A 27,876-nucleotide genomic window follows, 5' to 3' on the forward strand; every position below is an offset into this window, starting at 1 on the left:
CTGGGACTGCTATTTACACTACATACACTAATATTAGCTTATAACTAAAAACACTAACTACAAAAACTATATAGAATAGACTACAGAGTCCAAACCACTGGGAAAGCCTTGCAAGAGCAAAGTCATTCCAAGCAACTGTCACGGGTGGTAAGAAGGAACTGGAAGGGTGCGGATCCAGCAGCGCCCCTTATCCTGGCACGTGTGTGTGGCTACAGGGGGGCATTAGTGCTGGTCCTACGGATACCACTAAGGGAAAAATAATCTCTGGCAACTGTGCATGTGGCACACGCACACCTACCATGGAACGGACATGAGCAAGTACTCAAAGAAGAATGGGAGCTTTATTTGAGAGCCATGCAGGTTCAGCTCCAGGAGGTCTCTTCTCCTCAGCAGCATCCCCACCCCCGCCGCCAGCAGTGCCCCTGGATACCTGCAATGCTGAACAAATTACATAATAGTCTCCCCTCGTGGGAGGAGGCTCAAATTTGCAGCCAGCCAGCTGTTCTGCTTCTGAAGAACCAGGCAACTCACCTCAGTTCTATATAGATAGGCTTTTATCCACAGACCCAACTAACCACCCTCACCTCCCAACTTCCCTGCAGAGAGATGAGGGAATTTTTCATGTGTCTCCTGCCTTGCAGTTTTGCAAGGGCTAGGCTGCAGTGTCTGAAGGCCAGGGAGTACAGTGGGAGCTCCTGCTCTACAGCAAATTCCTGCGTGACAGCCTTTTGGTCTCAGGGCTCCCTGTGGCTGCAGGTTTTGCAGCCACTCTGAACCTGTCATGTATGCAACCATCTTTTGAAATAAGAGGTGCTCTAGTTGGACTGATATGGAACTTCACAAGTTTACCTTAGTAACTCAACCTATGAGGCCCAATGCAAGCAGGAGGTTAGTCTTAAAACAAACCCAGCCAACTGTGCACCAGATTAGAGTACAACACCTACCTGCACAGCCACAGCGTACAACATACCACTAAATAAAACCACCATGCTTGCATGGTGAGTGAATGTTATTCACCTTTATGGCTGAAAACAGACAGGAGAGTACATTTTGCTTCTAGGATGTTTTCTGACACACTGCAGTGCATGTGGCAACTGTGCATTGAAACAAAATTTTGTTGTTGTTCAGGTACCACTGTCAACAAGCTCACATACCACAGTTTACGAACTGCTCTAAAGAAGGTTCAAGTATGGTCAATTCTTGCTGTTGGAACCTCGACTATGGAATTCCTTCTTTCTCTCAGTCCACCAGTGACTGAGTTAGTTGACCTTGCAATGACTTAAGGTTAATTTATTTGCTCAATTATTTGCTCGATTTGGGTGTAAGTAGTAGTTTTGGTGGGTGGCTACTGCTACAATCTATTACAGGAAAAATGACTGATATATAATTATAGTTGCATATATATGCTCAGATGTTGTTGAGTTGGGTGCATCATTAACCACAATAATGTAAGTCTTATTAATATAGGCATCCCATTTAGTGAAAAGGACATTTTGTGCCAATTCATTTTATTCAAATCAAACAGGATTGTTAGGGTGCTTCATGTTCAATAAGACTTCAGGAGAGAAGTCTTAAATGTTTCTACAGTGTCCACCACTGAAGTGCTGACAATATTTTAACAAGGGGGGCTCTCCTTTTTTCCTTAGTCTGTGATGAACAGCACATAGATGGGTATATGCTTGCAAAGAGAAAGAGAAAGTGAATTTAATTTGTTTGCCCAGTTTAAAAAAAATGGTCTCTCATAACCATAACCAAAGGACAGAGTCAGCAACACTGGGCCAAGTTACAGTAAGTGCCATATGGTGGAATTTTTATATTCTGTTTTTGAATAATATACCGGTGTATTAATACAGCAAATAATTCAACTTGTTTCATCTGAAATGGGAGGCAAGGTGAATTGAGATCTTATAGGATCATCCGAACCAGACTTCCTCGCAAAACATCTTTCAAAATACCTGACACTTGATGCATTTTTGTACATTTCACAAGCGGGAAAAAAAAAAGAAAACCTTTTGATCAATTGTATCTGGCAGGGAAGTTTTAGCAGTATCTAGTGAGGGGAATAAAGCAATAAATCAGAAGCAAGTTCCTTTAACTTAAAAACAAAATTAACACTAACCCACAAAAGCCCACTGATATAATATTGCTGATGCCTCTGTACAGCACAAACTTTTTTTTGTAAATACTACAATTACTGTCAACCAGTAAAGCAAGATAATTATGAATTAAAGTACATGAGAAACATCATAATGTGATTTTAACAAAGTCAAGTAGTAAGTGCAATTAATTTTACTCATAAAACATTAATGATCTTGTTACTCACCAACAAGCATTTCATACAAAAAGACCCCAACTGACCACCAGTCACATTCTTGTCCATAGTAACCATCACCACCCTGGGATTTTAATACTTCAGGAGAAATATAATCCGGTGTTCCAACAGCTGTATCACATCGTACCATACCTTCCTACAAAGAAAACAAAACAGTAAGGCTGAAATATTTAGAATGGGAATTACACAACATTTGAAGGGAATATTTATCATCTAGATGAACACTCCTTTCCTAAACAATGGAGATTCTGAAAATGTTGGTCTGAGGTGGGCATTTTATCATTCTAAAAATATCTTTAAAATGCAGCACATAACTCCAGATCTGCCGAAGATATATTTTAATGCTATTAAATAACTATTAAACGGCTCTGAAAAAATCCACAGTAACACAAAAAACTAAATGATACTAAAACTTGAAATCCTAAATAGACAAACTGCATAAGGGATAAGGGTTGGAAGGAATGTCCTAAGGCCGCTTGTGCCACTGGAGAAAGAACTGACAAATTAGGGGCATACAAGGATAACACCTTTCTTCATCAAAATTCATCATTACTTAACTGTTCCAGGTCTAATCATAATTAAGCTTAACATATAGGTCCAAATTCATGCCTAGGATACTCCTTCTAAAGCCATTTGAGGCAGTTACGAGGAACTGCCCACACATACTGCCCAAGTCTGGCTTTATTTGAAGGAGCTCTTAGTGACTTTTATTTATTTATTATAAAGCAGCTAGACAAAGTTCTTCATTCAAGCATTCCTGAAAAGATTTAACAGATGTGCTTATCAGTTACATGTGATCTATCAAGGATCACCTATTTCAAGATTTTTCCCCCAGTATATGTTCATGTATGCAGTATTGTCTGACAGAAACCAATCACAACACTGTGTGGGGACCAGCAAATTTTTTGTTATAGTGCTTGCCAACTTGCTTCGGAAATCATTTATTATTTTATGGCCTCACAAGGACATATTCCAATAGAATAATTCTGAGATGTCTTTCACCTGGTTGCTCTACATAAACATTTTTGCTGAGTGAAGTTATGGCAAATAAGCACATAAAGGGCACAGCAACTTTGGATACTGATTGTTTCATCACAGAGAAATGAGACAAACTGCTTCAGCTCTTTTTTTTTTTTTTTTACTTCAGTAACACGATAACCGAAGACATGAAGGAGATAGTTAGTCTGCAACCACTGAGACACTGGCATGACCTCAGATTTTTCTAAGGAACAATATGGATTTGATTCTTCAGAGCTTTGAGTAGCACATTAGCAGATATAAATGCATCCATCAAATTAAAAAGAGCTCCTTTTCACGTTTCTCATTGCACTGGTTTTCTACCAACAAGTCCTTCAATAACCTGATTCTTTACACTGAAAAGGTTGCAGCAAAATCAACCTTTTCTTCTCAATTTGGGATCAGGCTGCTAGATGGCAATCATAAGTAACTTTTTTTAAATGATCAATAGGAATACTGCCACTCTGGGCCTGATCCATATTCCATTAAAGTCCATGTAAAGGCTACCGTGGACACTGAATCAGCTCCATAGTGTAAAATGAAATGCGTCACTAAATACATGTATCAGAGGGGTAGCCGTGTTAGTCTGGATCTGTAAAAAGCAACAAAGAGTCCTATGGCACCTTAAAGACTAACAGATGTATTGGAGCATAAGCTTCCGTGGGTGAATGCCCACTTCGTCAGACGCATGTAATGGAAATTTCCAGAGGCAGGTATAAATATGCAGGCAAGAATCAGTCTGGAGATAATGAGGTTAGTACCAGGACACTTAGGTTCCTTTTATGTCTCTGCCACAGAATTCCTATGTGACTGAAAGGCACTTAATCTCTTAATGCTTCAATATCCCATCTGTAAAACTGATATAACAACATCTCCCTAATTCATAGGGATGCTGTGAGGCTAAATCTGTTAACAGATGTGATGTGCTCAAACACAACAGTGCTAAGCACTTGAGAAAGTCAATCAATAGCAGATGGCATCCCAAAGAACAATATCCACTGGATGCTCTCCTCAAATATCAGTGCTAGATTCAAGGTTTAAATATACCAACCTTATTCATCTTCATACAAGTACCAAAATCTGCTAGTTTTAAATGACCAGCTTTATCCAGCAGCATATTATCAGGCTTCACATCTCTGAAAAATATTGCATTATACATAATTTGACAAATTAGTTTCACTTAACAAAACAAGAAAAGAACTATTTTTCTGATGTGACATGACAAGAAGAGACTAAGACACTTAAGCTGGCAAGACACTTCAAAAAAATGCAAGTGTTCCTTTTACCCCATTCCAATGTTTCAAACTCTCAGTCAAATTACCCCCCAAATTTCCAATATCAGTAAGTATGGTCTTCTCATTAAGGCACTGAACTGAGACTCAGTAGATGTAGGTTCAGTTCAAGAACCCGGGTATTACTCTTCAAACTCAAGTTCCTCATATCCCTTCCTAATGAAAATGTCCTTCTGCACTGGATTAATCTCAGTACAATTATTTACATAACAAAGAATATGCCATTCTGTGCATGAAGAAGCTTGGATGCTGCAATTCCAACTTGCAGTCACAGGTGGTGAGAAGGAACCAAGAGAGCTGGGGATGCCCCAGCCTTTGCATCTTCAGTTGGAGGCATGAGACACTCATGACACAGGTGTGGCCCCCAAAATGCACTGCTGGCCAAAAGATTTTAAATTTAAGTGCATGGGGAAGATGCACACCACTAGTGGAATATATATGGACAAGCATTTGAAGAACTTTGAAATTCATTACACACACTAGGTTTTCTAGAACAGAGAATCTTCAGCTGCTGTCTGTTTTTTTGTTCATTGTTTGGAACGGAAAAGTAATCTTCCTCACTTTCTCTCTTCTCTATTCACTTCTTAAATTTAAATAAACTAATCCAAAAGAAAAAAAAAGAGTCTACTCTAATCAAAAACAAATCTGTAACTTCAACAACCTACCTATGAATACTGTTAGCAGCTTCCTCTGTGGTTTAACTTTCTAACTTTGGCAACACACATGCACTTTTATATAATGGGAACTGATTTTGATTGTTTGATATGGCTAATTATTAATTATGTATAATATTCATCCTACCAACATCTGACTCTTGCAGTAGTCCTTTTTGCAGAATATAAAAGTGTTAATCCTGACCTCCTGGCCAAATTGCAATTTGGCTATTTACATTGTCCCAACCTAAAATTACCCTTATATTTTCAGCTGGAGCAATTATTCTTCAGTTCCCAATTAAATAAAAATCCAAAAACTTTACACAAATGCTAACCACAGAATAGCTATTATAATCTACCCCAGATCTGATTATATTTCAGATATGGCTAAGTGATTCTTAAATGTATACAGTACGCAAAGTATTTTGGGATCCTTCACAATGAAATTCACTATACATATTTAATTAAAAATAATTCGATTAAATTTATGCTGTTTTTATTATACAGCAGAAAAATTGTATTTAAGATTGCTTTAGTTGAAAAGAAAGTTAATATGCTAATGTTCCTTTGTTTAGTGGTTTTGGGGTTTTATTTCAACTCTATTTTGATTAATAGTCTAGTAAAATAGAACTATAACATTCTGCTGTTTTTAATCATAACAAAAATGAGAAATAAAGATATATATATGTATCCACATCCACGGATATAAAGCGGATATCTGCAGATTTGCAGGGCTTTAGAGATATGTAATTTACTAAGACAAGCCTCTCACTGATTATGTAGCCATTTTTGATTTCTGTATCAACCAATGATGATTGAGTTCTCTTTAGGGGGAAAAAAGGGCAATTAAAATTGGTGTATTATATCTAGCCACTCTGATATTCCAAATCAGAAGGGATGGATAAAAATCAGAGATGAGGACTATGAACAGAAGTGTGGTATATGTTAGTTTTTTGTTCCCGTGGCACAACTAACAAACGTAGGCAGAAATACATGTCTAGGGAGTTGAAAAATAATTGCAATAGTTGCAGATAGTATTCTTCCTTTCCATGACTTGCTCTTTCAATGTTACCTCATTAGTAAGAGGCTGAAAGAGCTACTTCATTTACCAATCTATCTATATTCTCTCTGTATCGCTCTCATATTTGTATCCTTTTCTCACATCTCTCTTTGGAGACAAAACTAAATTAAATCTACTGGAGTGGATCACTCATGAAGTAGAACAAATATAGAAAGCTTGTACCTAATCTTCAGATTCATTCAATCCTATCAGTCCCTTACCGTGAGAATTGATTAGATAGCAAGCCTGATTAGATGTCATTAGAGATATATTCTAATGCAAATATTGTGGCGTGGTCCAGTGGATTAGGGCATTGAGTCTCCTGAGTCCCAATCTAAATTCTATTCCTGTCAGAGACCTGCTCTGCAACCTGAAGTAAAATCACTCTGTGACTCTGTTTCCCCTCTTACCCTTTGTCTTCTTGTTCCTTTAAATTGTAAACAAATTGTCACAGGGACTATCCCTTACTAGGTGTTTGTACAGTGCTTAGCCCTGATCTCTAGGCACTACTACAACACATCTAATAAATAATAGCACCTAGTAGTGGACACTATCAAATACTATTATTATCCATATGCTTTCGCTACTCAGGAAAGAAACCAAACTAAAAATTTTAGTACAAAGGCTTGGGATAGATTATTAGATCCATCTTGGTTTCATTTCTATCATCTGTAGAGTGGGCAAATCCCAGAAATCCCAAACTCAGGCAGAGAACAGAATACTCAAGTACTGTCAATTTGCTGAAAATATCTTATCTTGAAAATTATCATCTCAGGTTGGCATTTTCTCACGCTAAGAAATTTTGAAGGTATCTAGGGGAATAACCATGTAGTAATAATACCAGCAACAATTTAAAAACAGATTAAGTAATTCTTATAAAGACATTCTGACAAAGTAAAGATTAATATAGTTCTAGTTTAACTATAATTATATATGCACCTGTGAATAAAGCCCATTGAGTGAATTGCATCCAACGCAAGAACAACTTCTGCAGTATAAAATCTTGCCCATTTCTCAGGAACATCATAGTTGCTCATTAAATTCACAAGGTCCCCACCAGGCATATATTCCATCACCATGTAAAGGTAACGGTCATCTTGGAATGCATAAAATAACTATAAAACAAACAAAAATAAGTAACTAAATATTCAGTAGATCTTAATATAAAAGCTTGAAAATTTTGCATATTGTATTAATCCAATGAATTTCACTGCAAATGTTTTAACACGAAGCTTTGTAGAATTACTAGAGCCATTCTAGCAGCTTTTGTCAACCAGAATTCCCCTTATGAAGAGGGGGCACCATTTCTGCTGTCTTCTGCCTCTTTATGCTGCCAAAGAGCAGTTTAAAGGAGTGATAGACACTCTGGCTCAATGAATATTAAGATCACCCTCAGACTATATACACCTACGTAACTGGGCAACAAGCTTCCATCAATTAAATGAGACAGCTGATTAGTTTACAAATACATAAAAAAAGGAAATACTTTATCAAAGATATCTGCCTGCATTTTTTCTGAAGTGCGTGTATATTTTCTTTAGACAGAGGTTTTATTTAGGATCTTATTAAAATAAAGTATTGTACAGAACTGCAAACTGGTCATCGTCTAACAAATGCATCAAGTAATCCAGGAGAGTGTATTTGCCTACCAAAAATGCACAAGTTATGAATGAAAACTCTTCAATTTTTCTGAATTTTCTGCAGTGTTCTTATAGTCCTAGTTACTGTATTTGATTTACTATTGCAAATTTATCATTCTTCTATCAAATCATACAGTCTGAAAAGCGAGTTACAATTTAAAAAAAAAAAAAAAAAGTAAAAATCCACCTTTAGCTGTTGGCATAGGTCTGCTCAAAATAAACAGTACCAGTGAATTAATGGCTCTTGAATTTATACACTGTTTGGAAACAATGCAAACATCTTTCTAGATAATCATGGTCTAGAAAAATACTAGCATGATTTTTCCCCAAGTCAGTGTAAATAAGGCTTACACGAGCTTGATCCTGAAAGTTAGGTCATTTAACCATAACCCAACAAAGATGTAGGCACCATTCTTAAAATTAAGAGTAGTGCCACTGAGCAAGTTAGCACATGTGTAAGTCTTTGCAAGACCCAGTCCTTATATTTTGAAGTAGAAAGTGAGGCTTGGGGGAAAAAAAAGTTCATACTGTAAATTATATAGGCTAAACTGCCTTTATCACCACAAATCTACGATACCACATTGCCCAATTATGGCTTCTCTCATCTCAATTCAAAGTTTGCATTTAACCTCATTTACCAAAGACACAGAAAATATAAATATATATTTGTCCAACTACTTGTTTTTAGAAAGATATGTTTTACATGAATAATTGTCACATACATTGGGGTGACACAAAGAATTCTTGTCAAGCAGGCACAACAATTTTAACAAAATTATTTTACCATATATCAATTCAGAACATAACGACTTAATTTAATATAATTTTAAAAAGAATTACGACAACTACAATTTTTTTTTTTTTTTTGCAGCTTTCAAATTTTCAATGGCTTTACCTAACAAAACATTTCAACTAGCTGAAAAAGGCAGGGTTGTAAGTTGCTTAGGAAACAATGCTAGAAATGATAATTTATATAATTCTTCAGTTACTATGTGATTTATCCAGTGATATAACAAAACCACGCTGCCATAATCAAAAATATTAACAGTGGTATCACTATACCTGAACAACCCAGGGGCTATTAGCAAAAGCCATAATGTCCCTTTCTTCCCAAAAGAATGCAGAATCTGATCTTTTTATCATCTCAAACTTGCTCAGCAGTTTCATAGCGTACACCTTCCTTGAAGATTTATGCCTTACCTTTGAAGATAAAATTAAGATATAGAAAAATAGATTAACTTTCCATATTGATGATCTTTTAAAATATTTAATTCAGTATTTTTTTCTGCTTTGAGCATTTTACCTTAGTTCACTGATTTTATCCAATTCTTCACGGTTCTTTGGTAAAAATAATTATTCTATTGATCTACATGGTATAAAATTGCATTTTTTAACTACAACACAACTACCAAAATAGAACATTTGCTAAGAATATTAAAAATAAAAGCCCATGTACACAGTAATTGATCTGTAATTTGCATTTATTTGTTTTTAATAAAAGTGTAAATATTTTTGTTAACTAACGTAAAAAGAAAAAAATATTTTGAAGAGCACATTTGTCTTATTTTACATTTCTTCCAGCAGCTACCCAACTCAGTAATTCAACATGACCAGGCCTGGTTGTTAACTCACCACCCACAAAAAATGCTATATGTGGAAAATCTGTGTTCAGGTTTTGGAGGCAGCTCCTCAGGTGATGTAATTTGTCAGAGCCTACTGACATCAATGGGCCTATGACAATTTACATCAGCTGAAGAGCTGTCTAACAAATTCCTAGAGTTGCAGTGGCCAGGACTAGTATATAGAGAGGGTACTCAGCCTCTGGGTAGGGAAAATGCACATTGAACTCAGATGTTGTGCATGTGAGTATTAAAAGTTAGGATCCTAGAAAACTTTCTTTCCCAGAATAAAATTCTCACTAGGTTTATGGTCCCTATATTACAAGATTAGCTTAATTTAAAAAAATACCTTATTAAAAATAAAAAAGGTAAGTAGCACTGAGTTATCATAAAACAAAATCCAACTCTATTTACACATGGAAATTTAACCTACCAACTGAACTTCCCCAAATGCACCTCTGCCAATCACCTTCACCACTTCATAATCTTCAGCTTTCATGCGCAAATCTCTGATTTTATTAATTGTGTCTTTATCTGTATAAAGAGAAAAAATATAAAAGCATTAAAACAGTACAGTAATTCATTAATAAAACCTTCACCATCTTTCTATACAGGTTATTACAGTGCTACACATTATATACCTGGGGGAATACTGCAAGCACAGAATTAATGTCCCCTGCAGATTATTCCCCTCCCAACTCCTGCAGAATAATTGATTCTGATGGGGAAGAGAAGGGAAGCCGCAAGAGAGGTCACGCTACAATTACAGCCTTTCTGTATTGTAGTTCAAATGAACTATTACACAAAGTTCTATATTAATATTCCTAGTAAGGAATCTATTTTTCAAAATATATTTCCTCAATCTTTTCTGTTGTCTGTATTGTTACAGTATTCTGAAATAATTGAAACTGGTGTGATTATATTGTGTTATTTTGACAAAACATGCAGAATTTTACAGAATTTAAAAAGCGACTGTGCACAGAATTCACCCAGGAGTAACATTAGAAACATAAGAAAAGGAACTTTCATATTAAGAAAATCTTTCAAGTATACTGGATTTAACACAAAAATCAATTTACATTTCAATTACTGATAACTGTTCTTACGACATCTGATGCTTATTAAAAGATATGTTTAAGACAAGGTCTTGCTCATCTTATGGAAGTCTGTATTCTGAATGAGCTCACTTTCATTACCATGGTAACAGAAAAATGTCACAGTACAACAATTTCATTGCAGGATCAAGCTAAGAAGGAAACAGTTTAAATGGCGAAAGCTCACATTTAAAACAAGTATCTGAAAAAGCTACTGGAATGCAGAAATTCTGCATCTAAGGTGACCTGCTTGTACACAGAACAATATAAAAAGACCATCATTAAAAGGGCATGTATGTAAAAGATTTGAGAAACGATTTGAGAAACTATCATACTACAAGTATAAAACACACTTAAACAAGCTCCTTAGAGAACAAACTGCTGGTACTTTTATTACTTTTCTGTAGTTGAAAAAGTGAATTTTAATTTAAAACATGCAATGAGAATCATTGTAATTATTTATATAAACCTGTCATTCTTTAAACTACAAAAATTTACAAACTCCCAGTGGGCAGATATTCTAATTCCAAATTTGGTCATAGATTAAAAACAGGCTATTTTAATCCATATGGGTCAGCACTGGCATGAGACTACATGGAAAAGCTTCACGTTTTGGTACAAGCACAGAACAGCTTTTAAACAGCTCCATTTCTAACATTCACAGCAATAATCCTGTTTTATTTCCAAAATAGAATTTTAGACCAAAAAGGAAAGTTTTGAAAGAATTGTGAGGGGAGGAACTGATATTGCGGTAATCAAGATTATTTTTAAATAAGTATTTGGCATGCTACTAAAAATTACTTGGTTGTCCTATATACAGAGGATGTTTAAAAATAAAAGATGCATGCAGAAATTAATTTTCATATTAAAAAGGACCAATTTAAAATAAAGCAGCAGGAATGCAGCTGAATTCCAGTAACAAGGAGTTTTCATAAAACTCCATACCTTGGTTTGAATATTCTTTTCCCTTGCTTTCTAATGTAAACCCCTGGTTTACAGAGCAGTATATACCACACACAGAATTTAATAAACTATGCTACAGAAATAAAGAGTTACAAGTGTGATTCAGATTCTGTAAAATGGTTAGAATCTTTAGTAAACTGCATAAGATCTAATTTAAATTCTTTAACTATTCAAGCAAGGTTGGCTTGGTCTAAGGCTAGAGGATCAGTAGGACGGGATAGGGTTGAAACATAACAAATCACCATGGCAAACCTTTTCTGTTTGTCAATAATTGGTTGCCTAACAATCCCATTACAAGAAGACTGTCAACACTGTAGGAAAAGTCTTCACACTATTGCAGATAAAAGCAAGACATGACGTGAAAGTTTGCCTCAAATGGTTTCAAACATAATCTTAGCCTATGAGCAGGTTAACATCACTCATTTCTGAAGGATCAAAGGACAGAAAGGTTAAAACAATGTGAAACTTTTATTCTGTTATCAAACAGATGTTTAATACTATACACTCAGCTATTGTTTTTCACAGGGTTCATATTTCAGTCACTTTAATTAACATAAGGCTAAAACTGGCATTTGACCAACATCAGATGCAATTTTTTCTTTAAGTTACTATAATAGATACTTATTTTGTTTTTAAAGATGTAAATCAAAATGAAGTTTGGGGTGGTTTGTGAGGACTTTTTTTTTTTTTTTTTTTTTTAACTAAAGACCACTGACTTATTTTGAAAGGCAAAAATTTTGCAATAATTTATTCTAGAGTGATTGAAGTACCACTTGGTATCTTAACAGAGTAAATGAAAATGCATTGTTAATAGCAATTTAGGTCCAAATATTTTTAAATGGCTAGTTGGGCTTTGGGGGCACTTGCAAATTGCAACTTAAATGTCTAAAAGACAGCCACTATATGTACATTAAATTCTTAAACAACTCCCTTAGACAATATCATGTTATAGTAACATCATAAGTCATACAGAATCTGCTGCTTGTAATAGGAAAACTATCTTATGGAAAATTTCCTCTTTTTGATTTACAAGGTCCACAGACCAATTAATCAATGGGCTCTTAGCCTGCATGCAGCAACAAAGGCTGAAGCAGACCTGTCTGTCACTGATAGAGAGCACAGCCAGCTACACCTAAAACCCTGCCAGTTGAGACTGCTTCCATAGAAATGTATATCTCCCTTGTTGTCTCAAATTTGATAATGAGCTTACATGCTCTGAACGATAAACTCTGAATTCCTACTGCAGATTAAGTTTGTGAACCATTTTGAAGGAACTAAACATGGATTTGTAGATCCTCTCTGGACAATCTTCAGAAATCACTTGCTGGAAGCAATTCAAGGCCAACAATCTACAAACTGAAGGAGATGATCACCATTGCAATGGTCTATCCCATTTTGATGTGGCAGTGAGACATGAGTTGTTCAGGAAGACCTGAAGCGCCACTAGACGGTGGATGGGTCAAACCTGGACTTGCCATCTCTGGATCTAACCACTTTCCCCAGGAGTAACAAATTATTTTGTCCGCCAAACCTGCTGGTCTGGAAGCCTGTAAAGGATTGCCTGGGTTTGGAATAGGATTTCTATTCCCTCCTGTGGGGAATGTCAGGAGACAGAGTTGACTTTTCTTTGACTGAGGAAAGTGTCACCACTTTATCCGTCAGTTCTACAAATCATTTTCCTTTTAATATTCTGATAATGCTAAAGTTACCTTAGCTTGGACATGTCTTCCAACTGCGCAATCACACATGTCAATGGGTAACCACATTGTAGCCCATCACGCTTGCTGAATACTGGTGGGCATCCAGAGAGTTTTCATAAATACAGCCTGATGCCAGGGAGATCTTTCCAGGAGAGAGAGACAAACTGTGGCACTTCCTTTATTTGAGATGATAGATTCAGACAGATCTTCTATCCGTGCCAATACTGTTCAGGCAAACATTTGGAGGCAAGGAAAGTTTTCAGTAGTGCAAGAACTCAGAACTTCTTCTGAGTGCTGTATCCATCCTCCTGAAAAATGTATCACCCACCTACTAGCCAAGGTCAACAATAAAGAGGAGGAACACTAGAGGGATCCCAGGACAGTTTGCTCGTGTCACCATAACCACTAGAAGTTACTACTCTAAGCACTGTTTGGAGCTATATTTTTGATATCAGCTTTGGCTTCTAGGTGTGCAGTAAACTTGGATAATCACATAGACCTAACAGAAACTATGGGGAAGTATCACTGTGAAGAGGAATTAACACCACTTTTCTCCTCCTCCAATGGTATGTCCCCTTCTCTCCCCTTCCCCAATCATGGGGCTTGTTCTTCAGTGTCCGGGTGTTCCAGGATCTGTTAGATACAGGTGTATCAGGCAGAAGAAGTTAATGATATGTACTTTATTCACTGGTTCCACTTCCCAGTTTGGCTGGAGCATACCAAACAGAGTAAGAAGTGGAATGCCTAATCTATGGGTTGGGTTGCCCTCACCTAATTGCTAATTTGAATCTCCTTTGTGATCTTTTCTCATTTTATCTTATGGTATAATTATTCCGTTTGTTCAAAATACAGAAGAATTGGAGTTGAAATTTTAAAAATGACAAAAGAAAATGTAGTTAAAAGACACTAAGTTATTATAATTGACAATTTTTAAAATTTAATTTTTTTTTGCACTTCTTTCAACTTGGACTGTGAAAACAAAGTGGCAAGTTCAGTTCTGTTTATAGTCAACTTCACTTTAGGGTTTTAGGACAATGCTACAACCTTTAGATTGCAAACACTGCAAGGGAGTATTTCTTGTTTTATTTTTAAACTGTTTTCCACTGGAACGAAAAAAAAAAATCAGATTCGTTTCAATGGGTCTTAGGTTATGTAAACGCTTTAAAAAATAATAATAATAATAATCATATGGACCAAATAAGACTTGACTGTGTCTCTTTATGGCAACCACTCACTCAGACTCACCCCACTATGTTTCGGTACACCTCTACCCTGATATAACGCTGTCCTCGGGAGCCAAAAAATCTTACCGCATTATAGGTGAAACCGCATTGTATCGAACTTGCTTTGATCCACTGGAGTGCACAGCCCCCCCTCGGAGAGCTGCTTTACCGCATTATATCTGAATTCGTGTTATATCGGGTCACGCTATATTGGGGGTAGAGGTGTATTTATCCACACAGAACACTGTCACCTTACCTTTTATAAAACCCTATATTTTTTGCTTTTTGTTGTATATATCTCCACCTTGATATTATTTCAGGCTATATTTTTATGCTTATATGTGATATGTAATTTTTACTTAGAGAAATAGCTTTTAATGAAGATGCAATTGTGTGAGTTTCATTTTCTTACTACTAATGCACAAGTCGGAGTTTTTCTGAGCCTAATAGTTTTTTTAATAATCAAAATTACATTAATTGTAACTGCTGCATTGAGTATTCTATTTGCCCAGTTCTAGCTTCTCCTTTCTCCAATAGTTTCACCACACCTTCTTTGAAAACAACTGAGTACACAATATGTTCACGATAACAAGATTATGCTAGCTCAGGTGTAACTTCAACTGTGGGAAGTTAAACAAAACACTTGTTCTTAGGCATCTGAGCAATCAGCCCACAGCAAAAAAGCCCTTAACTAAAGTAGGCTCTATTCATTTCAGCTTTCATTATACACTATATTAGGGCTAGTAGTTTGTAACGTCATGGTGTGATCATGGAAAAAAGGCACAAACTCAAATTTAAAGTAAAAATGTTATGTCATAAATTGCATTATTTTAATCAAATTATCCCCTATTATGCAATAAATGCAATTAAAACTATTTAATAACATTATTTAACAGTGTTAAAAATTTAATACATTACAAAACACTATCAGAATGCCTGTCAGTTCATCCGCAATAACACCCAGACCAGTATCTGCAACCTCTCTATCATCAAGTGACATGGTGGACTGATTTAAAATCAGAGCAATTAAAAATCAGTGATTTTAATCATGATTTAAAATCAAGCAAGCAGGAAACCATGATTTAAATAATCCATTTTAATCTTGTTTTGCATTTGTACTTTTTAATTATTTTCCTAAAGACTGATTCTCCATGGCTGGCAACCATTAAAACATGTTAAATTTGCAACTGAATTTGGAACTTTTTGCTAATTGGACACACTATATCTACACACATTGATTTAAGCCACGGTTTCTCAAACAGGGGTCGCCACTTGTGTAGGGAAAGCCCCTGGCAAGCCGGGCTGGTTTGTTTACCTGTCCCGTCCGCAGGTCCAGCCGATCGCGGCTGCCACTGGCCGCGGATCGCTGCTCCGGGCCAATGGGAGCTGCTGGAAGCAGCGCGGGCCAAAGGATTTACTGGCCACCCTTCCTACAGCCCCCATTGGCTCAGAGCAGCGATCCGCGGCCCTGCGGACGGGGCAGGTAAACAAAACGGCCCGGCCCACCTGGGGCTTTCCCTACACAAGCGGCGACCCCTGTTTGAAAAACCCTGATTTAAGCAATTATATAGCTTAACACATGTTTGCAATCATCATTTTTACTTTTTTTTATGATGATAGAAAATGGTAAATGAAACATTTCTTATTAACTAGAGGATGATTCATTTTTACTCATAATTTGTGTCAGGCTCTATTTGGCTAGAAATTGGAATTACATTAAAATGCACAAAACCAACATTTAAATGTTTTCTTGATTTTTTTAATGTTAACCTTAAATGAGCTGGACATGTAAGGCAAAGTTAATTAAAACAAGTTTTGCATTTAAAACTAACTGATTTATTCAATAAAAGTAGTATTATTTATAGCTAGTGATTTAAACAGAGTTTTTCTAGTCAACATATCCTTCAACATTTTAGAACTAATAGATCTCATTCTCTCATATCTAGTTTTTATTTGCAGATTGAAAGAGAAAAATGCACCAATGCTTGTTTTCAACTCCATATCCATTTCTTAACTTTGAATGAACTAGTCATTGAACTGAACCAGCTGAATAAATTAAAAAGAAGAAAATATCCTCTGTGTTCCTGCAAAAAAAGCTACTGATGTCAAAAGTTAGTTTAGTACTTCAGCAAACTCTGGTTTTAGGTGTTTAGCTACTGACTTCCAACAGTCTAATAGCATGACTTGCTTTAAAACTTTGGCAGCAAACTTACTGCTTATTTATTTAATTTAAATTATTTTAATAAATTATAGTAAATTTTAGGCCTTAATACACGTTGTCATAATTTCAAATTTCAACAGGATTATTTTTAAAAAGAAAAATGTATTTACATTTTTAAAATCTGATTTTTTTTAAATCATTGATTTTTATGTACTTTGCCATGTAGCACCATTAGCCCTCATTTATTGATTCCTAATCCCTCAAACTATTACACAGCCGAGGGGCAGGAGGTTGTTGACCTTCTGAACGAGGAGTTGCTCGTGAGAAGGGTCCCTAAAGAGGGACGGGGAAGAGGGGTGAGAGGAGTGGTTGGTGGTAAACTGTAGGGTATAGCCCGACAAAACTGTATCAAGCAGCCAACAATCCAAGGTGATATGAGCCCAGACCGACCAGAAAGGGAGGTGGTGGTTGAGGAAGGGGAGGGACGGATCCACCAGATTGGCCATCCTCAGGCACGCTCTCAAAACAACTGCTTTTGGCCTCCCTGGATCCGGGGAGGGTCAGGTTATGTAGCCAGGCGGGAAGAAGACAGGTATCACTGCTTATGACCCTTGTCTTTATCCTTCCTCCTGTAGGAGCCCGCTCTGGGAGTTCCCCAGGACCTAGACTGCTGAGGGGGAGGAGGCGGCAAAGGACAGAAAGGCTTCCTGGACTGTTGCGGGGGATGAAGGCCAAGGGAGCAGAGGGTGGCTCAGGAGTCTTTAAGGCAATGTAGCCATGAGTCCATAAGCTCAGAGAAGAGCCCAGTGCCATCAAAAGGGAAGTCTTGGATCGTGGCCTGCATCTCTTGGGACAATCCAGAGGACTGCAGCCAAGAGCTGCGTCTCATGGCCACCACAGATACGACCACCCAGGCCGCCGAGGCAGTGGCGACCCAGGCCATTTGGAGGACCCCCCCCGGCGACCAATGTGCCTTCATCCACCAGCGTGGCAAACTTCTGGGCATGATCTTGTGGGAGGGCCTCTTTGAATTTATTCAGGGAGTCCCAGAGATTGAAATTATAGCGTCCCAGCAGACCTGGTGATTAGAGACCCTGAATTGTAGGCTAGCCGTCAAATAAACTTTTCTGCCAAACAAATCAAGTCTTTTGGCCTCTTTGTTCTTCGGCATGCTGCTAACTTGACATTCACTGTCCCTTTCATTACTGCGGACACAACCAGTGGTGCCGCAGGGGGATGCATAGAGATATTCAAATCCCTTTGCAGGGATGTAGTGTATTTCTTTTCCACCTTCTTAGAAGTCGGCGGAATAGAGGAGGGGGTTTGCCACAATGACTTGGCAATTTTAAGGACCCCCAGGTATACAGGCAATGCGACCCGAGCAGGGGCCGAAATGAAACTGAAGAGATCGTTGGCCTCCTCAGCCAGGAGGTTTAAGTTCTCAGCCACCCATTGAAGGAGGGCATGGTGCTCCTTAAAGTCATCAGGGCACAATGATGAGGACTGTTCCAGAGGAGCGCATTCCCCCTCCTTGTCTGGGGAAGGCTCCTTTGGTGCTGGGGTCCGGTGCCCTGGTGCCGCGTCTGGCTCAGTACCATGCTCTGGCTGCGGTGGCACCATTACTGGCTTATCCAAGGCAGCCAGGGAGGGCTGAGAATATGTGACTGGCATCACCGGCACCCCCCCATGGGTTCCAGTACTGCCACTGGGTAAGCTACTGTCCCTGCTGCGACGACACTGTGGTTGGTGTCGTAGGAGAAGAAATCCCTTGTTGGGGTGCCGGGCTAAATTCTTGTTCTGATCCGGATCACTGTCCCTCCAGCAACCACGGTGGCAACCAGGGTTTGCCTGCTGAGGCAAAGGCAAGTAGCGATGTCTGCCAGAGGAGTGGTACCAGGGAGACCGGGACTGGTGCCGTGATTCCGAGCAGCCCCTCCAGGACAGTGACTGACGACTAGGAGACCACCTGGGAGAGAGTGACTGGAGACTAGGTGACCTGTGGCCGGAAGTTCGCCAATACTTGCAGTATGGGGAATGGTGTTGCGGCTCTGGCGTCCCGCGCCTAGTAGGTGGGGAGCGCGTTGGAGACCTGGGTGGTCTAGCTGGAGAGCTAGGATACGGTGCTAGGGTCCAAGGTCACGGAGATAGGGATGTGCACCTGCAGTCCGGTGATCGGGGGTGCTCTGCCCTCCTATGAGGCTGCACTCCCATAGGCTTCCCCTTCGGTGGTGGAATCGTAGCCAGGACAGTCACTTGGTGCGGCGCCTGCAGAGCCAGTCTGCTTTCCTCTTTGGCCGCCGGTACAGCTTCGGGTCCTAACGGCCCTGGGAGAGGCTGGGGACCTTCGCTCCTTCCCGGGGTTGGATCCCTGGCCAGGCTCGGGGGTCCAACCTCAGCGCTATCCCCATGAAGCCTCTCGGTGGAGTATGGCCTAACAAAGGTCATTTGCCCACAGACCCCTTGTCCTTTGGTGCCAAGGGGCTCCTCTTCTTCTGGCGCTTCTTCGGCACCAGCAAGGGGGAACAGTGCAGGGTGAAGCGCTTCGCACCGAAGCCAAAGTACTCAGTGTAGGTTCTGCGGTGGAGGGCTCCGACATGGGTCAGAGCGCAGCCTCCAGGAAGAGGGCCCTTAAGCGGATATCCCACTGTATACAGGGACAAAAGTTCTTACAAATTTGGCACTTGTTCTTTCTTTAGGCTTCCCACAAACACTTCAGGCAGCTGTCTTGGGAGCCACTGATAGTCATCGGCCTCCTGCATGACGCACATGGCTTGAAGCTGGGTGAGCATGGGATGCCCCGCTCGGAGGCGAAGTCCCAGCCAGGACTCTACGTACCCTAACTTACTAACTACTAACTATGTATAGAATACATAGAACAAAGGACTATGAATAACCGCTAACGCTCTTGCTAAAGACACGACAAGGCACTCCAACCAACCGTCGCGGGCAGTAAGAAGGAACTGAGTGGACATAAGGTCGGTGGCGTCTAATATACCGACACATGAGCGCAGCACTCAAGGGGTGCCACAGCCGACCTTAGGGATACCACTAAGGCAAAAGTCTCCAACAACTGTGCACATGGGCACGCACACACCTAGAATGGAATAGACATGAGCAAGCACTTGAAGAAGAACCATGACTCCTGTGAAAAAATGGCTGCATTCATAATTATGAAAAATCTTATGGTTACTTTAAAAGCCATTCCATTTAAAGGGTCAAGATGAGTTAAGAGTTTACAATTCTGAAGTTCTTTTCAAAGCGTAGCAAATGCCAATATTAACCATAACGACAATGCAGTAATACACAGTGGTGCCCTTCAGCTGCAAAAGATAATACATAATTTTATGTAGATTTTTTTCACTGCTCCCTTAAAGGACTAAAAAATATTTCCTTGTTCATTTCGTTCTTTTGCACTAGACAAACACTGGGGTTTTTAATGAAGCTTAAACAACATAGCTAAATTTCATTTGCTTCTTTCTTGTGCACTAAAAATTATTTAAATCAGCAAAAAAAGAGCAGAATTCTGCACAGCTAGCACTAAGCATACCAAAAAAAGAAGAAGTACATCAACTACAGGGTTTAGGCTGCTCATGTAGTTTAAGGCAAGAAACCTTATACAACAATAACCACCTAAACATATCATGTACCAATAGCCTGCTAATCTACAGTCTTTGTGGCTTACTGAAATCATATTGTCTGTGATGGTTTTAGTAATGTTGTGCTGTGACAATTATTTATGATTTATTATTTTAGGAATGATACAAAATATTAAGAATGTGATGACTGTACATTTGATTTTGAATAAAGAGTTTTATTTATCACACAAGTGATCTTTTTTTAAACTCAGTACAGCGTCAGAGCACTGAACAAATCTTATGTAAATAGTTAATGTTATCATTACTTAAAATTCTAAGTGCTAGACCAGAATACAGTCCCTCACTTCTGGGAATCTAGTATGCTGGGTGTGGGAAGAAGGGGGAGCAAAAGGATTGTTTAAATAGCTAGTAGTACCCCTGCTAGCTGCAAAGTGGCAAGGATGGCTCCCCACTTCTGCCCCAAGGATTGCCCTGGCACAACTTTTGATAGGGAAAGTGAATCTTCAGGACTGAGAAGAATATAGAAAAAAGTAAGATGTAGGTCTACATTTTTGAATGTGACTAATGAGTTTGAGTGCTCAACTTGAAACACCTTGAAGGGGCTTGATTTTCAGGGCTGGGTGTTCAGTCTTTTCTGAAAGTCAGGCTCCTTTAAAATTTCAAGATTGGCCCCCAAAAAAATGAAGCACCAAAAATAACTTGTAACTTTTGAAAATCTAGATCCTAGTGATTAATAACCATTTATATTTAGTTATAACTTGTTATTTAATATTATAATAAAAAAATTAAAAATACTTACATCTGTTTAAAAAGTTGTCTATATTTTTGTTTTTTCTTAAGGCAGGAAAATCCAAATCATACACCAAAGCATCTAATCCATCCTGAACAAAGAGAAGCACAAACAAAATTATATATCCTTTTGAAACACAATTATGTTAATCATAGAGACAAGACAAACAATTGCCCTTGCCAAATTTCCACATTAATGGGATGAAGATTATTATGCAATTAGCAAATTTAAATATATTTAAAGGCAATATACTGTGATTCAGCTTTTATTCCACCTCTTTCACCAGAAAGCCTGTCTACAACACAGTCTCCATGCATCCCATAAAGGAAAGAAACAGAAAAAGATGGACAAACATAATTAACTCATATGTTTGAAAAGAAAAAAAGCATGCCATTTCTTAAGTACTCTTCTTGTACTTTATTACTGTGTTTCATTCTAGAAAGTGAAAAAAATATAATTTTGACGTGGACTAATGCGCACTGCTGACAAAGAGTAAAAAGTACATCAGATAGCAAGAAGTAGAGGCCCTGTAAATGTCAGAGGCTAATTGTGAGAGAGAAAAACACGATGTTAATTTAAAGCCAAGCTTCAACCAAGTTGAGTTCCAGCATTAGATTTTTTTTATATTAAGATCATTTTTCAAATTTACAAATTTCAAATTTACACAGCAGGGACTTCATCCCGCAAACACATATGTCACTTCATGCATGTGTATGCTCTCATGGAACTCAATGGGACTACTCATAAGCATGTGAGTTACTTTATGTACAAGTGTTTTGCTGCAACAAAGCCTAGCACAGGATCAGAAACAGCCAGCCATGGGTTCTCTAGCTACTACAAAACTGCAAATTATTAGGGCTTGTCTTGATAAACAGTGAGTGACAAGTTGGGGTGTGAATGTACAGCACACAAGCCGCATACTAACTGTCCATATGGGCCCTGTTATTGCACACTAAAAGTTCCCTAGTGCATATGAAAATTATTTCCAAGTGGAATAGATCAAAGCATATTAGGGAACTTGCAGTGCACAGTAATAGTGGCCACATGCAATGTTAATGCTCTGCATGCTAGTGCACTGTATATTTACACTGTATATATTACACTCTAACTTGCCGCTCACTAACTGTTCATCTAGACAAACCTTAAGATACTCAAGAACAAGCATAAATGCATACAACCAGATACTTTGCAGGCCCTATGAAGTGCCTTTTCCAATAGGAGCGGAGTGTGCTCTTAACTTCACAGGAAGCATACAGCACCTCACATGGTTATGCCCAACATCTCTGATAATAAAACAAACTCTCTACCTCCCAACAACAAATGGCACCTCAGCTAATAAAGGCCCATCAAGTGTCCTGGATGACTAAACCTCAGAAAATTCAGTTAAAACTGTGTTGAAAAACCGTCTTTTGCAGTCAGATAATGTTTAAATGGCAATTACAAAAATAAATTAGAGAGTGAATTGTGCTAGTGCAAGGTCTGAGACTTTCTAGATTAAGTCTTTGACTAATACCTTAAAATAAACCCACACTACCGATCTAAGGGATCAATATCCCACAAACCTGCATGGCTGAAAATAAATGCTATGGCATACACCATTTGAAAGTCTAGTTTTTCAAAAAGCATTCCATTACACAGCACAAACAAAAATCAAATCTTTCTGATTAAAAAAACTAAAAGACAAAAACAAAAAACTTCCCCTGCACTTTCAATTTCAACCTGATTTTACTGTCCCCCATCTCAAAAAATTTCTGAGCTAGAATCAATGCCATCTGAATGAAAGCTTGGAATCCATACGTTCGAATGACGAAGTATGAATCTTTAACTTCAGAGGTTTGAGTGACGAGTGTTAAAAATTATACCAGAATTAAATTTAGTGATGGTAATGGGAATAAAGATAAGAGGGTAATTAGAATAACCTGACTTTCAAGCATGGATGCTATCACACTTATTAAATTCATTACTTTTTTTTTTTAAGTTGCTGCTGAATGTTAATCATTTGTACAATACCTAACACAATGCAGTCTCAGTACTGTTTGGAGCTCTTAGGCACTACTGCAATATAAATAACAAACAACTAAGTAGAATGTCTCAATATTTTCAAAAACAACAAGGAGTTTGGTGGCACCTTAAAGACCAACAGATTTATTTGGGCACAAGCATTCATGGGTAAAAAACACTTCTTCAGATGCACGGAGCGAAAATTACAGATGCAGGAATTATACAATGACACATGAAGAGAAGGGAGTTGCCTCACAAGTGAAGAACCAGTGTTGGCAGGGCCAATTCGATCAGGGTGGATATAGTCCACTCCCAATAATAGATGAGGAGGTGTCAATTCCAGGAGAGGCAGAGCTGCTTTTGTAATGAGCCAGCCACTCCCAGTCCCTATTCAAGTCCAAATTAATAGTGTTAAATTTGCAGATGAATTTAATGTTTTTGTGGATACAGATTAACATGGCTACCCCGATACTCAATATTTTCACAAAACTTAAAGAAAAGTTAATATTTATACTTCTCCTGTAATTCTCTTTTACAGTAAAGAGGGAGAGGCTTTCAGGACCTGTACTCCTTTTGGTCCTGGAGTAGTGATCAGAAAGATAAATGATCAATAACTGAATAATACAGTATACTAACTATTTTTATGTATCAATAGTTTGGAGGAAAAGACAAGAAGTCTGAAACAATTTACACCCCAAAGAGAAATGGTAATGAAGATACACAACATGAAAACTAACAAAAAAAATTGTTTACTAAACTAATGAAAGTTACATTTTCCAGATTTTGCCTGGAAAATCTAACAAAAGGAAAACAATCCTTTAAACCTGATGGTGTTAACAAAAGAAGAGGATAATAATCCCGGGCCATACTGTGATCTAGCTAATGTGCCTAAGCAAGGGAGTAATTTGCTTTAGGCATACCAGCAAAAATACTTCTCCCAAAAGCAAGGGTGGGGGGAAAGAGGGGAATGAAGAACCAGATTCCTTGTCTGCTCCTGGGGTAATGCAACTACCTGCTTGCTGCCTCTAGCTCAGGGCTTGCAGAAAAGCCACAATTTAGCCCTTTCTTTGAAAAACAAACCTAAAATATTGCATATGATCACGTGTGCCAAATTAAAATATCTGCAGGATTGTACATTTTCCTCACTTTCTTTTCAAAATATTAAGATGTACAGTAAGTCTAATTCAATAAGAATCTAAAAATGTACATATACCTCTACCTCGCTATAACGCGACCCGATATAACACAAATTCAGATGTAACGCGGTAAAGCAGTGCTCCGCGGGGGGCGGGGCCGCGCACTCTGATGGATCAAAGCAAGTTCAATATAACGTGGTTTCACCTATAATGTGGTAAGATTTTTTGGCTCCCAAGGACAGCGTTATATCGAGGTAGAGGTGTATATTTGAGGTTTGTTTCAAAAATAAGGGTGAGACACAATCCATAAGAAGTCCACAACTATGGCAGGTGAGAATGGATTTTAAATACAGATTAGTCATACACAGTACATGTGAACAGAGTCATATACAGAATTAATCCAAAAACACAACTGTGTTCATAGTAGGCCACAAACACTTCTCAGATCATCACTGTTTTACTTGGAGGCACCCATCTCTATCAAAGATCAACTATAAAGGATGGCTAAATTGATAGTGAACCATGTCAAGCTATTCAACAATCTGAAGTTCTTGGACAGGGTAACTTATTTGGTGGATTGGGGGAAATGTGGTGGACATAATATACCCAGACTTCAGCCAGGCTTGAGACACTGTCTCACATAACATCCTGATAAGTAAGATGGGGAAATACGGGCTCAGCAGAACTACCATTAGAGGATACATAATTGGTTAAAAAACCACAATCAAAGAGTAACTATTAATAGAATGATGTCAGATTGGTGGGAAGTCTCAAGGGGGGTTCCACAGGGATCTGTCCTGTGTCCACTTTTGAGGATAGAGCTAAAATTCAAAGAGATCTTGATAAATTGGAGAACTGAGCTATAAACAAAATGAAATTCAACAAAGACAAATGAAAGGTGCTACACTGAGGGAAGAAAATCCAAATGCACAAATACAGACTAGGGCAGGGGTTCTCAAACTGGCAATTGGGACCTCTCAGGGGGTTGCAAGGTTATTACATGGGGGGGGTGTGAGCTGTCAGCCTCCACCCCAAGCCCTGCTTCGCCTCCAGCATTTATAATGGTGTTAAATATATTTTAAAAAGTGTTTTTAATTTATAGGGGGAGAGCTCACACTCAGAGGCTTGCTATGTGAAAGGGTCACCAGTAAAAAAAAGTTTGAGAGCCACTGGATTAGGGTATAACTAGCTTTGCATCAACACTGAGAAGGATTTGGGATTCGTGGTGGATCATAACCTCAACATGAGTCAACAATGCAATACGATTGCAAAAAAAGCAAATGCAATTTTAGGTTGCATTAACATAGGCATAGAGTCCTGTGGCACCTTACAGACTAACAGACGTATAGGAGCATGAGCTTTCGTGGGTGAATGCTCACTTCTTTGGATGCATCCGAAGAAGTGGGCATTCACCCACGAAAGCTCATGCTCCTATACGCCTGTTAGTCTGTAAGGTGCCACAGGACTCTTTGCTGCTTTTACAGATCCAGACTAACACGGCTACCCCTTTGATACTTAACATAGGCATGGCATGCAAATCACGGGAGGCGATAGTACCACTCTACTTGGTGCTGGTTAGGTCTCAGCTGGAATTCTGAATCCAATTTTGGCCACCAATGTATAGAAAGGATGTAGAGAAACTTGGAAATAATCCAGATGCGAGCAACAAAGATAATCAAAGGGATAGAATGCAAGCCATATGACCAAAGGCTGAAGGGACTGGGTATGTTTAGTTTGGAAAAGACGAGATTAAGGGGGGACATGACAGCAGTCTTCAAATACTTGAAAGGCTGCCATTAAAAAAGATGGAGAAAAGTTATTCTCTCTTTCCATAGAAGGCAGCACAAGAGGCAATGGGTTCAAACTACAGTATGTCAGAAAAACTTCCTAACTGTAAGAACAGTAGGAGAATGAAACAGACTACCTAGGGAGGTTGTGGAAGCACCTTCATGAGAGGTTTTCAAAAGGAGGCTGGATAGCCATCTATCTTGGATGATTTAGATACAACAAATCCTGCATCTTGACGGAGGGTTAGACTAGATGACCCTTGCAGTCTCGTCTAACTCTATGATTCTATAAAAAGCAACAGAGGGTCCTGTGGCACCTTTGAGACTAACAGAAGTACTGGGAGCATAAGCTTTCGTGGGTCAGAACCTCACTTCTTCAGATGCAAGTAATGGAAATCTCCAGAGGCAGGTATATATCAGTGTGGAGATAACGAGGTTAGTTCAATCAGGGAGGGTGAGGTGCTCTGCTAGCAGTTGAGGTGTGAACACCAAGGGAGGAGAAACTGTTTCTGTAGTTGGATAGCCATTCACAGTCTTTGTTTAATCCTGATCTGATGGTGTCAAATTTGCAGATGAACTGAAGCTCAGCAGTTTCTCTTTGGAGTCTGGTCCTGAAGTTTTTTTGCTGTAAGATGGCTACCTTAACATCTGCTATTGTGTGGCCAGGGAGGTTGAAGTGTTCTCCTACAGGTTTTTGTATATTGCCATTCCTGATATCTGACTTGTGTCCATTTATCCTCTTGCGTAGTGACTGTCCAGTTTGGCCAATGTACATAGCAGAGGGGCATTGCTGGCATATGATGGCATATATAACATTGGTGGACGTGCAGGTGAATGAGCCGGTGATGTTGTAACTGATCTGGTTAGGTCCAGTGATGGTGTTGCTGGTGTAGATATGTGGGCAGAGTTGGCATCGAGGTTTGTTGCATGGGTTGGTTCCTGAGTTAGAGTTATGGTGCGATGCGTGGTTGCTGGTGAGAATATGCTTAAGGTTGGCAGGTTGTCTGTGGGCGAGGACTGGCCTGCCTCCCAAGGTCTGTGAAAGTGAGGGATCATTGTCCAGGATGGGTTGTAGATCACTGATGATGCGTTGGAGAGGTTTAAGCTGAGGACTGTAGGTGATGGCCAGTGGAGTTCTGTTGGTTTCTCTTCTGGGCCTGTCTTGTAGCAGGAGGCTTCTGGGTACACGTCTGGCTCTGTTGATTTGTTTCTTTATTTCCTTGTGTGGGTATCGTAGTTTTGAGAATGCTTGGTGAAGATCTTCTAGGTGTTGGTCTCTGTCTGAGGGGTTGGAGCAGATGCGATTGTACCTCAGTGCTTGGCTGTAGACGATGGATCGTGTGGTGTGACCGGGGTGGAAGCTGGAGGCATGAAGGTAGGCGTAGCGGTCGGTGGGTTTTCGGTATAGGGTGGTGTTAATGTGGCCATCACTTATTTGTACGGTGGTGTCCAGGAAGTGGACCTCCCGTGTAGATTGGTCCAGGCTGAGGTTGATGGTGGGGTGGAAGCTGTTGAAAGCATGGTGGAATTCTTCCAGGGCCTCCTTCCCATGGGTCCAGATGATGAAGATGTCATCAATATAGCGTAGGTAGAGAAGGGGCATGAGTGGACGGGAGCTGAGGAAGCGTTGTTCCAGGTCAGCCATAAAAATGTTGGCATATTGTGGGGCCATGAGGGTGCCCATAGCGGTGCCACTGGTCTGGAGGTATATATTGTCACCAAATTTGAAATAATTGTGCGTGAGGATAAAGTCACAGAGCTCAGCAATAAGTTGTGCTGTGTCATCATCAGGGATACTGTTCCTGACAGCTT

At 39.0% G+C, this 27,876-nt stretch overlaps 1 protein-coding gene across 3 annotated transcripts in view; it reads right to left on the minus strand.

The window, feature by feature from the left end:
• The window catches only part of ROCK1 (Rho associated coiled-coil containing protein kinase 1), a 185,046-nt gene that overhangs the window by 92,512 nt on the left and 64,658 nt on the right, over window positions 1-27,876 (minus strand). For 2 of the 3 annotated variants that reach the window (XM_005309499.5, XM_005309498.5), the window contains exons 2-7: window positions 21,150-21,231; window positions 10,047-10,147; window positions 9,057-9,194; window positions 7,294-7,469; window positions 4,401-4,485; window positions 2,324-2,468 (exon numbers count right to left, since the gene is read on the minus strand). In XM_005309499.5, the coding sequence (XP_005309556.2) occupies window positions 2,324-2,468; window positions 4,401-4,485; window positions 7,294-7,469; window positions 9,057-9,194; window positions 10,047-10,147; window positions 21,150-21,231 (727 nt within the window). Of the gene's footprint in view, window positions 1-2,323; window positions 2,469-4,400; window positions 4,486-7,293; window positions 7,470-9,056; window positions 9,195-10,046; window positions 10,148-21,149; window positions 21,232-27,876 lie in introns of those variants that run through there. The other variant, XM_065582063.1, reaches the window with a different exon arrangement.

Source organism: Chrysemys picta, chromosome 2 (assembly GCF_011386835.1).
Source record: "Chrysemys picta bellii isolate R12L10 chromosome 2, ASM1138683v2, whole genome shotgun sequence".
In the NCBI taxonomy this organism is placed as follows: domain Eukaryota; kingdom Metazoa; phylum Chordata; order Testudines; family Emydidae; genus Chrysemys; species Chrysemys picta.